This window comes from Ovis aries, chromosome 3, assembly GCF_016772045.2.
Source record: "Ovis aries strain OAR_USU_Benz2616 breed Rambouillet chromosome 3, ARS-UI_Ramb_v3.0, whole genome shotgun sequence".
In the NCBI taxonomy this organism is placed as follows: domain Eukaryota; kingdom Metazoa; phylum Chordata; class Mammalia; order Artiodactyla; family Bovidae; genus Ovis; species Ovis aries.
In genome coordinates this window covers 177315089-177327789 of record NC_056056.1, presented here as the reverse complement: position 1 = coordinate 177327789, position 12701 = coordinate 177315089, and the positions used below count along the sequence as shown (strand labels likewise).

General features: G+C 42.0%; 1 protein-coding gene across 1 annotated transcript; it reads left to right on the top strand.

The window, feature by feature from the left end:
* Window positions 1-8078: 8078 nt before the first annotated feature.
* On the top strand, window positions 8079-12496 carry LOC101119895 (protein HP-20 homolog). Its single transcript, XM_004006713.5, has 3 exons — window positions 8079-8208; window positions 10467-10595; window positions 11979-12496. The coding sequence occupies exons 1-3, from the start codon at window positions 8202-8204 to the stop codon at window positions 12416-12418; spliced, it is 576 nt and encodes a 191-aa protein (XP_004006762.3). The 5' UTR covers window positions 8079-8201; the 3' UTR covers window positions 12419-12496.
* The last annotated feature ends 205 nt before the right edge of the window (window positions 12497-12701 follow it).

Sequence of the window (12701 nt, the reverse complement as noted above, 5' to 3'; positions counted from 1 at the left end):
AAATTGGTATGGCTTGTTAGAGCACGAGGACAGTTCATGGGCCCAGGGAAGGAATGTGGTGGGATGTACCTGGCTGGGAGTTAGAATAGGAAAGAGAACCTAGGACAGAGATAGCTTGAGTCAGATGTTATACCATCACCCTAGTTGGAGTTGTTTGTATTGAATTTTTAACTTAAATTCGTAAGAATTTATAGATTTACAAATTGTAGATTTAGACAGACATTTCACTAAATGTGCCTCTGTTTTCACAATGAATGGATTAAACAGAACAGAGTACATGGGAGTTATTGGGTTTATAGAAAGAGGTCAAAAGAGCAGAGTGGTTAAAACCTGTGGCCCCTAGGGTCAAAGTCCCTGTTTCAAAGGTGGATTCTGGACAAGTTTCCAAACAGCTGCTTTGCTTCCGTTTCACTTTCTATAAAGTGAAGATATTAATAGTAACGAATATTATGGGCTCATTGCGCATTAGGTAAAATAAACATGCAAAGCCTGATAGATAATAAATTCACAGTAAGTGTTAGCTATTAGTTTTATTGTTGTTGTTCAGTCACTAAGTCGTGTCTGGCTCTTTTTGACCCCATGAACTGCAGCACACCAGGCTTCCCTGTCCTTCTCTATCTCCTAGAGTTTGCTCAAATTCAAGTCCATTGAGTCAGTGATGCCATCCAACCATCTCATCCTCTGTCATCCCCTTCTCCTCCTGCCTTCAATCTTTCCAAGCATCACGGTCTTTCCAATAAGTCAGCTCTTCGCATCAGGTGGCCAAAGTACTGGAGCTTCAGCTTCAGCATCCATCCTTCCAATGAATATTCAGGGTTAATTTCCTTTAGGATTGACTGGTTTGATCTCCTTGCAGTCCAAGGGACTCTCAAGAGTCTTCTCCAGCACCACAATTCAAAAGCATCAATTTTTTGGCGCTCAGCCTTCTTTATGGTCCAACTCTCAAGTCCATACATGATTACTGGAAAAACCAGAGCTTTGATTATATGGACATTTGTTGGCAAACTGTTGTCTCTGCTTTTTTAATATGCTCTCTAAATTTGTCATAGCTTTCCTTCCAAGGAGGAAGTGTCTTTTAATTTCACTATTGTTTATAAATCAATAAATTGAGATTTCTCAAATGATGAAGTTATATATAATAGGATGAAATATTAGCATTTTTTTCTTAAGCTTCTAAATAACCACCTCTAGAGTAAAGTATGTTTCTTTCTTTTGTGCTAGGGTAAGTTATTCTACATATTATGGGAATGAAATAATTAAAAGCATATTAAAAACTCAAAATCAAGCTTAAAACAAAGTAAGCAGTTTTAATATCGTTGCTTTTATCGAAGGAGGAAACAATAGGTTCTATCTTGAAAGCAGGGCTCCATCTTGGGCCGGACTGTGGACTTTGAGCTATATGCCCAGTATCTATGGAAACGACATACCAAAAGGAAAACCAGGCCCCCGGAAGGAAGAGCCCCAGGGCTCTCCATCACCTAAAAGAACACCCTAATTATCTGTGTAACCGAATAGAATCATACATTCTATTATGCTTATTGGGGTAGGACCACAGGCCTATTGATAATTGTCCACTGTTAACTACCTAGGCTTAAGGTTTATGAGTCTGGGGTTAACTTTGATTTCATCTTTCTTTTCCCTTTGTTCAGACTAGTTTCAGGGAATTTGGGGGAGGTGGCTTTGGGCACGTATGCTTAGGGTGTATAAGGTTTTCACAAAAACTGGTCGGGGTCCTTGACTAAGAGGAGACTCCGCCTTGGGCCACCCGTGTAATAAACTGCAATCCCCTATCTACATTGTCCTTCTGAGTGAGTTTGTTTCCTGGAACTCCTGGCTACAAGATTATAAGGAACTCTTATCTGTAATTCCCTTGTAGAAAATTCCTCCTCCTTCCCCAGGCATCCTGACTTGTAGAAAGAAACTTGAACAACTATAGAGCCTCTTGTTTTTCCTGTTCTTATCTCCTGAGCTTCATTTAGACAGATTTAAGTAGGCTGATTAAATGAACTGATCTCCATAAATGTTTGATTTCTTATCTCTCTTAAGGCTAATAGGCTGGTTAATTTTTAACCAGAGAAAATTTAGGGCAATTGACATTCACACTGGAATCCTTCCCTCTACACCCCTCTGGCAGTGAGTTGCTGGAGACCAGAATCTGATTATTGAAGTAAGTGGACTCTACCCTGCATCTATTCCTCTTTGAGCCACATCACAGCCCCAGAATATGACCCCAGCTGCTCCCTTATTTTTCCTTCTACCTACTGAATAGGACTGGGTTTATGAGCTTAGATTTTTTCCTTGGCATTCACAAAACCAGCTAAGAATTAAAGGATGCCAGTGGGAAAGGCATGAAAGCCACATGTCCTATGTGCATCTCGATGGCTGACATGAAATTGCCACAAATTTAGGAGCTAAAACAGCATCCATTTATTATCTCATAGTTTCCATGAGTCAGAAATCTGGGTGAAACTGTGGGAGTGGGGGAGCACCATGTGGGTTCCTGGGCATAGAAGCCTTTTCTTTTGTCCCCTGTTTCTTGTAGGCAAGATTCCAGCCTCCAAGACCTTCCCTGAATTCCAAAGGGTGGATTCCAACTGTTACTAATCAAGGGAGGAGCAGCCAAGAAACCACCCAAGGCAAGGTTTAAGGGACCAGAGAAACTAATGAAGATTAGGAAAACAACCACCTCAAACCATGCACACACCTGAACATTGTCAGCAATGTCGCACTGAAGTATTGAATTCTTGGGTCGGGAAGATCCCCTGGAGAAGGAATGGGCTATCCACTCCAGTATACTTGGGCTTCCCTGGTGGCTCAGATGGTAAAGAATCTGCCTGCAATGCGGGAGACCTGGGTTCGATTCCTGGGTTGGGAAGATCCCCTGGAGGAGGGCATGGCAACTCTAGTATTCTTGCCTGGAGAATCCCCATGGACAGAGGAGTCTGGCGGGCTACAGTCCGTGAGGTCACAAAGAGTCAGACACGACTGAGCGACTAAGCACACACACGGTTTCAGTTGCAACACCTGGGAATCTTCCATCTTCGTTGTAGTATGCAGGGTCTAGTCTGCTGACCAGGGATAGAACTCGGGCCCCCTGCATTGGGAGTGCAGAGTCATAGCCACTGGACCGTTAGGGAAGTCCCAAGCTACCCTTTTCTACTTCATCTCAAACTCTGTCTTTGAGATTCAATTCAGAACAGGCGCACAGAGGCCAAGCTTTCGGCATCATGGGCATAATATAGATAAGAGGACTTCTCTGCTGAGAGTCCCAGGAGGCCAGGATCAATGTGCCCATAGGGGTGCCTTCCTTTCTGAAGGCATCAGAAGGAAAACTGCTTCCAAGCTTATTCAGGCTGTTGGGGGAATCTGTTCCATGAGAATGTAGGTCTGAGGTTCAAGTTTAGGACCATGCTTAGCTCCTGAAGGCTGCCCTTCACCCTCAGCTGTCCATTTGTCTGCCTTTCTCTTTTGCCTTCTGTTTCTGCTTATCAGGGCTCAGGTGATTACATTAGGGCTGCCCCAGACAACCGAGGATTATCTCCTTAAGATCGGTCTGTAAGCTGATAAGAAAGGGGTCTCTGGAGAAAGAGAACCAGGCAAGCTTTATTGACTTAAGAGAAGCCATTTTGTGATCTAAGCCTTGCTGCAGTGCTTGCCTTTGAACAGGTCTCAGTCATCAATGATCTTAAGGGAACAAAGGAATTTAGGACAAAGAAAAGGCAAATGAACAACCCTATATCATTGACAGGGCTTCCCAGGCAGTGCTAGTGGTAAAGAACCTGCTGCAGGAGACGTCAGAGTGCAGACAATCCCCAATTTGGGAAGATTCCCAGAGGAGGGCATGACAACCCACTCCAGCATTCTTGCCTGGAGGATCCCATGGACAGAGGAGCCTGGTGGGCTACAGTCCATGGGGTCACAAAGAGTCGGAGTAGACTGAAGCAACTGAAGCATGCACACACGCATTGCATTGATGATTCCTCCTCAAGAATTGTACGTAAGAATATATCTGAGTTCTGCAGGAACTAAAGGCAGAGCATGCAGGATGGAATGATGATGCTGACCCCTCTGACTTCAATCAGCTAAAGCTGGAACTCTGTCAACTATGCCCCAATCATATGCTGAATTCTCCTCTGCTCAAGCGCCTTCATGAATATATGCATGTACCTTAGCTTAAGACTTACTCAATTTTGCTGCTGGAGAGACACTGATTTGGGAAAGAGCCTCGGTGTTCTACTTATTTGCTGCAAGTAATAATAAACCCTTTCTTCTCTCAGCCTTTGGCTTGGTTGTGTCTATCGGCTCCACATCCACCAAAAGGCAAACCTAGTTTTCAGGTAACAAGTTGCACGTATGACAAAGCACAATCACAGACGTGAAATCCCATCCACAGAAGGCTGGGCATGAAATCCTGGGGGAATGATTCTCTCAGCCACTATATGTTTTAATTTCTCTCAGGATGGACACCCAGGATTGGAATTGCTGAATCATACAGTTGGTATGTTTAATAAAACTCCCAAAATGTTTTCCACAGCAGCTGTACCATTTTACATTCCTTCTAAAAATGTGGGGAGCTTCAGTTACTCTGTATCTTTCTTTAAAATTAATTAATTTATTTTAATTGGAGGATAATTTCTGCTCTGTATCTTTGTATTATTAGTATTTTTTAAATTTTAATTTTCCTAGTAAGTATGTAGCCACGTCCCACGTTGACTTTAATTTGTGTTTCCCTAATGACTAATGGTGTTGGAACATACTTCAATATACTTTTTTAAAGTTTCCATCTGTATATCCTCTTTGGTGAAATGTCTGTTCAAGCCTTCCATTTTCTAAAAGAATTGTTTGTTTTCTTACGCTTAGGTTTAGAGAATTTGTTGTGTACTCCCTTTACACGTTCCTTGTCAGAGATTGCAAATACTTTCTCCAGTTTGTGGCTTGCTTGTCCATCTCTTAGCAGTGTTTAAGAGCAAAATTTTTCTTTTCCGGAAAGTCCCTTTATCGAATTTTGGTTTTTGTGATTTAAGTTTTCAATGTCATGTTCAAGAATTCTGCTGCTGCTGCTGCTGCTGCTGCTAAGTCACTTCAGTCGTGCCCAACTCTGTATGACCCCATAGACGGCAGCTCACCAGGCTCTCCCATCCCTGGGATTCTCCAGGCAAGAACACTGGAGTGGGTTGCCATTTCCTTCTCCAAAGCATGAAGGTGAAAAGTGAAAGTGAAGTCGCTCAGTCGGGTCTGACTCTTAGCTACCCCATGGACTGCATCCTACCAGGCTCCTCCTTCCATGGGCTTTTCCAGAGTACTGGAGTGGGATGCCATTGCCTTCTCCTCCATCAAGAATTCTACCTAGCCCAAGATTCGGAATATTTTTCTCCAATGTTTTCTTCTAAAAGTACTACAGTTTTACATTTTACATTGAGATCTATTATCCACTTGGAGTCAATATTTGTATGAGGCATAAGGTTTTCATTGGAAGGACTGATGCTGAAGCTGAAGCTCCAATACTTTGGCCACCTGATGTGAAGAGCCTACTCATTGAAAAAGACCCTGATGCTGGGAAAGATTGAGGGCAGGAGGAGAAGAGGGCAACAGAGGATGAGATGGTTGGATGGCATCACTGACTCAATGGACATGAGTTTGAGCAAGCTCCAAGAGATGGTGAAGAACAGGGAAGCCTGGGGTGTTGCATGCAGTCCATGGGGTCGCAAAGAGTCAGACTGAACTGTCAGACTGCTTAGTGACTGAACAAACAAACAACAAATGAGGTTTAGGTTAATACTAATTTTTTCGACCACCAATTGTTTCAACATCATTTTTAAATTTTTTATTGGAGTCCTTTTGCTTTATAATGTTGTGTTAGTTTTTACTACACAGCAAAGTGCATCAGCTACACGTGTACATATATTCCCTCTTGTTGAAAACTATCTTTTCTCTGCTGAATTAGCTTTGCATCTTTGTGAAAAATAGGCTGATTGTGTGTAATTTATGCAGGCTTTCTTTTATGTTCCACTGACGTACGTTTGTATCCCTCTGCCAATACAACAGTGTCTTGATCACGAACATTATATACTAAATCTTAAAATTGAGCAGATCATAAATCATATGATTATATCAATTGATGCAGAAACATAATTTGACAAAATTCAATACATATTCATAATAAAAACTCTTAGCAAGCTAGGAATAAAGGGGAACTTCCTCAACTTGATAAAGAACATCTTCCAAAACAGCTACTGTGGACATCATATTTACGGTCTGAAAATTATGTCTGGTGCATGCATGATCATTTAATTCTCTTCCCTGTGGCTTTGGCTCCAGCTGCAGCCACATCAAAACACATATCCTTAGCAAGGACTCTCCCTGACAAGAAGTACTTTCTCCAAATAGAATTTAGGGCACACATGAGAAGATAAAGTGTTTCCCCATCTTATTCTATGTGCGGTCAAGTTCTAACCTTTCCTTGATGAAGGAAATCTCTATTATCATCAATTAGATATATCCTTAGTACAACATTGATTTTTTTAAAAAAAGATCAATATTTTATTACACAAAAGCAAAGTACTGACAACAGTTCAACCCTTTGCTTGCAAAAAATATTCTAGAAGTGAAGTCAAAGGATTCACTTACCTACGTGTTCTGGGTTGCTTACCGGGCATTTACAGTCCAGTGCTAGATCAGACGAATTTATTCCCTTTGACAACCATTGATATGCCAGTTGGCCTTGCATCCTAGGCAAGTAGTGGTTTACAGGAAAATAACAAGCAGTTATTCGCTTTTGAATTATAGTTCACCCACTTCACTGCATTCAGTACTGAGCTGTCCCCTACTCTAACTCAGAACTAACTTCTAATTTATTCTCTTTATAAAAATGTCTTCTTCCCATACATTTATATATTTGATACAAATACGAAAGGAAACATTTGACCCAAATTTTAGAGTTCATCAAAGTTCAGGGGCATAAGAATTCCAGGGAGAAAGAATTTTAAAAGGGTAATAAGAATATGGCGGAGAAGGCAATGGCACCCCACTCCAGTACTCTTGCCTGGAAAATCCCATGGATGGAGGAGCTTGGTAGGCTGCGGTCCATGAGGTCGCTGAGTTGGACACGACTGAGTGACTTCACTTTCACTTTTCACTTTCATGCACTGGAGAAGGAAATGGCAACCCACTCCAGTCTTCTTGCCTGGAGAATCCCAGGGACGGAGGATCCTGGTGGGCTGCCGTCTATGGGGTCATACAGAGTCGGACACGACTGCAGCGACTTAGCAGCAGCAATAAGAATATGGAGTGTTCTATAAATAGTTTTATTTGTATAAAATATAATAAATTACAGATATTTTCCTTATAAGATTGTCATTGGGATCAAAAGAGGCAAGTGCCATGCATGTTAAAATAACACGTGCGTGCTAAGTCACTTCAGTAGTGTCCAGCTCTTTCCACTCCTATGGACTGTAGCCCCCCAGGCTCCTCTGTCCACGGGATTCTCCAGGCAAGAATACTGAAGAGGGTTTCCATGCCCTTCTCCAGAGGATCTTCCCGACCCAGAGATCAAACCTGAGTCTCACATCTCCTGCATTGGCAGGTGAGTTATTTACCACTAGCACCACCTGGGAAGCCCGTGGTAAAATAGTATCTAATATTAATTAGCACTGCATACTCCACATTTGTTTGACCGCTTAATTATGTATCACAATGTTGGTTCCCCTAGTACATTATTCTTACTGGGAATTACCCTCAATTCTAGACTTCCTGCTCTGCATTTGGCCTTCTGTTCAGAAAACGGTCTGTGATGTCTCCAGATCTGTGGTTAAACATAAGGGATAAATCTTCAGAAAGAAGTCAGAACAGGAGAAATGACCTCCTTATCCTGGCCTTATATGTATTGACAGCTGCTTCCATAATAGACCTGCTGGAAGGGAAATCTGAAAATGACTTAGGACTTCTAGTTAACAGTCCTACTGGGCCCAAGATCCAAATTCAGAAACAGGGGGTGGCCTAAGTCCACTGTGTGATTAAATATTAATTTTGTTTTCTCAGTTTCAACCAGGGATAAATATTTGAACTGGCAGCTTCGTATCATTTAGCTAAGGCCTTGACGGAGTGAGCAGTGACCAGAGCCCAAGACTCAGACACACAGCTAGGCATTTCAGAAAGAAATCTGAGAGACGCCCATCCCACAGAGGAAAGGCTCTGTCCTGAGAATGGCTGGTAGGAGGTGGACGGAGGTTGTGGGAGGGGGGTCAAGTATTTGTAAGAGGATAGATGGAGTGTATCATTTTGTTAACGGAGGTGAATATTCTAGTGCCCCAAATAGGTTTTCTGAAATTATTTCTCTGGAAGACAGAAACATAACATAAACACAGAGTGAATACAATCCAAATCAAGGTGCTTCTTGTGGGTTGCTGTGCTATAAGACTTAGCTGGATGAGAAAAGTGAGAGCCAAGAGCAGAGGGTTTGGAGAAATGAGAGGGCAGGGCCATCAGCTAACAATTAATTAACTAATTGAAAGCACATAGCTGAGAACGCTGATTCTTAATTCAGAATGCTTTGAATAAGAATCTTGCCTCAGACTGTAACTGGGGTTTCCCAGGAGGCTCAGTGGTAAAGAATCCACCTGCTAATGCGGGAGACGGGGGTTCGAACCCTAGATCAGGAGATCCCCTGGAGGAGGAAATGGCAACTGGCTTCAGTATTCTTGCCTGGAAAATGCCATGGACAGAGGAGGCTGGCGAGCTACAGTCCATGGGGTTGCAAAGAGTTGGATTCCACTGGGCATACAAGCACGCACCCTCAGGTTGTAGCTGACTAGCAATCTGGTTGGAAGTAAGTAGAATTACCTCTTTGAATCTTAAACCACTAATCTGTAAAATGAAATCTAAACTTTCCCTTGTAGGGGTGTAATGAACAGTTCTAGGTACAGTTCTAGACCACCAGATTCTTTGCCACAGACATCATGGTCCCAGGCGTTTTCACTACAGACATTTTTGCCTCATAACTAACCGGCCACAAGGCAATTTTGCTCTAAAAGATAAAAATAACGAAAGATACAAGAGGGACACTTAAAGGATATAACAAAACATTTAAGAAATGAATAATGAAATTTTAAAAAATTAATTGTGAAGTACAATTATTTGAATACATTAAAAATGTGCAGATTCATGACAATATCATGCAAATAACTGATTTTACTTTGTAGGTTGTACTTAAGCACTTGTCTTTTTTTTTTCTTTTACTTGTAGAGTTCTCTTCATTCAGCATTGCACTTTTTTGCTAAAACTTCCTCCTTCAGTTTTCAAATACTAAAGGTGCATATTTGTAACTGAGCTCTGTATTGCATTGTGAAATCCTCTACAGGACTGTTGCTCTCTTAACATTGTGTCACATGTCCAATGACAGATGTTCCAAAGTTCCATGGGAAATACTGGTTCAACTCTTTGCCTTCAAATCTACCCAAGGATTTGCAAACTGATATGTTGTTATTTTCTAGGATGGTATGCAGTCTGACTTTGTACTATCTTATTTCACACTTGTAGTAAGTTTTATCCACTTATTTTCTATCAAGTCTTTATATGTAGCTGTTATCATCCACTGTTTTAAGATCACCACGCCTACTCATCACTATCAGGACCATTATGAGGACTAAGATTTATGTAACATAAAAATGGGAGTACTGCATCCATGGAGAAATAACCAAACAACTGTCAGCCAGTTGAAACTGAACTGTTTTTTCTTTTATGGCAAAATTGCCTTATGGCAAATTAATTATGTAGCAAAAATGATTGTGGTGAAAATGCTTGGGGCAAAGATGCTTATGGCAAAAATACCAGGCATGTGATGACTTCTTACTGATATGATGTTGCTAGCCCAGTGTCTTTTCCATAATAAGCATTCAATATGTAGTAGGTTGGGGATCCCCTCTTAGCTGGTAAAGAAATTGCCTGCAATTGAGGAGACCTGGGTTCAATTCCTGGGTTGGAAAGATCCCCTGGAGAAGGAAATGGCAACCCACTCCGGTATTCTTGCCTGGAGAATCCCATGGACAGAGGAGCCTGGCGGGCTACAATCCATGAGGTCGTAAGAGTTGGAAACGGCTTAGCGACTAAAGAGAAAGAGAGATGTGGTAGGTTCTCATAAGAGTAAAGGATTTTGTATTTAAGAATTGTGTTTGGGTGCTTTCTGTGTTCTAGCAGTTCAAGGACAGATGAAGAAAAAATGTTGACCTTTCAGGATTCAGAAACAGTTTTAACTGAGTAATTATTGCTGTATAATAATAAGGAAATTTCAGGGAGTGACTTGCTCGGTTTGCTAGTAAGGGCAAAGTTGTTATTTGAGTCCATGTGTTTAGTTCTAGACATGATACCTTTCCTGGGCCAGGTTGCAACTCTACCTATTCACCCTTCATATATAAATAAAACAAAATAAAAAACAAACAAACAAAAAAAACCTCTCTGTTCCTGTAATCAAGATCTCCGGATATTGGTCAGCGTCATCCTAATGGCAAATGCTGTCCTGGAGAAAGCAGGGTGTGCCGGACCTCCAGGGCTTCCAGGACACCCAGGACCTCCAGGTATAAGAGGGCCTCCTGGTCCCAGAGGTGAGAAATACATTCCTCTGCTTTTTATTTGCAACTCCTGTTTCATGTTTTTGGTAGGAATGTCATAATCCTCATAAACTCAGGAGCACAATGCATTGAGGATTAAAAGAATGTGGAGAAAATGGTCAGCTGTACGGCTGGGTCCCAGGGCAGGGGAACCAGAGCTCAAGTCACAGGGAACAAGAGAGACTGGCCTAGTTCTAGAACCAGGGTACTAGTATCCATGTGGGTTAGTCACGCTGGGAACATGTGCTAAGTAGAGTCAGCATCATGAATCAGACTGTCTGATAAACAGCAAAAAAGGGGGGTTTAATAAGTGTAGCAGGGCATCATATATCATCAGAACATTGGGTTTCATTGAGCACTTAGAACCCCAAACCTAGTTCTTATGAAAAGGATGATGCCCAGGGAGCACCTGAGTACAAATCAAGATTCTTCCCGGATTCTGTCCTGGTTACCAGGACTTCTTTGTAGCCAATGAGACCAGACCGAGAGGGGCGCTCAGGAAAGATCACAGCTGTGTGTCATCTCTTATGGGGCCATTATCATGGGCCTTAAGGTTTAGATTTGGTAATCCAAAGGCTTTCTGGTCCCCAGACTTAGACACCCAGGCCTTTTCATTGTCTTCAGTAAGATTAGAATCATTAGCAAGGATTTTCCTTCCCAAGGTTGGGACGATCCCCTGGAGAAGGAAAATTTCTGCTGGGAAGATCCTCTGGAGAAGGAAAATTCTTGCTAATGATTCTAATCTGATCAAACCCGGGTCTCCTGCACTGCAGGTAGATTCTTTACTGACTGAGCCACCAGGGAAGCTGTAGCAAGAATTAGTCCCACCCAAGTCAGGATGAAATAATATATAGGAAATAATACATATGCAGCACGCATACAAGGATGATGCCCAGGGAGCACCTGAGTACAAAGCAAGATTCTTCCCGGATTCTGTCCTGGTTACCAGGACTTCTTTGTAGCCAATGAGACCAGACCAAGAGGGGCTCTCAGGAAAGATCACAGTTGTGTGTCATCTCTTATGGGGCTATTATCATGGGCCTTATCAAATAATACATATGCACCACGCATATGTACTATAAGTACCTTACGCGCATTGTCTCATTACAACTTCACAATAAACACATGAGACGTCAATAATAATATTTTCAGATGAGAAAATACAGCCCAGAAAGGTTGATTAACTTTTAGTAAGATTACACAGCTGGTCAGTTTCAGAGATGTGACTTGAAACCATTTAATCATACAGCAAATATCAATCTCTTAGCCATGATGTTATTTAACAAAATAAAAAGTGGTGGTTTCACACACTGACTGGGAATCATCTTTTTATTGGATTCTATGACCTTTTTACTGTGTCTTGTCCATTTCTCTAAGGAATACCAGGTTTACCAGGTGTGACGGGAATTTCAGGACCAAGTGTAAAATGCCCATGCCAGAGAAAGTCCGCCTTCACTGTGAAGCTCAGTGGCCAGCTGCCTTCACCTTCGAAGCCTGTCCCCTTCACAGAGGTCCTGTACAATGCCCAGAGAGACTTACAGGAGGACACTGGGGTCTTCACATGCAGGGTGCCAGGAAATTACCATTTCCTCTTCGATGTGGATCTCCATCACTGCAAGGTGACTGTTCAGCTGATGAGGGACAAAAATTCTGTCTTAGAAAAGCATCAGGTCTCCACCAAAGAGCCCAGGAATCTCTCTGGCATGTTGACCCTGCCGCTGCACGTAGGCGAGAAGGTGTGGCTGGAAGCAAAAGTGGAAACTGAGAAGCCAGAGCAAGCCAGAGTCACAATTTATTTCTCTGGTTTCCTAACATAGTTCTGTCCTCTTTCTGTAGCAAAAGCAAATGCCTTATGATTCTGCTGTCAAAAGCAAACAAATAAAATATGCACTATATCTTGGCCTCTTGGGCTTTCCTTTCCTTAACAGTTTGGAATTTTGGTGAATAGATTTTCTGTTCATATGAGGGAACTGGTAGGTTTGGTCACAGTAAAACTGGACCTTTGAATTCTACTTAAGAAATCATGACATTATTTCACTTAAATCACTCTTCTGATAGCTTTCAGGGCCAATCTGCCTCCCTGTCCCCAGATCCCCATTA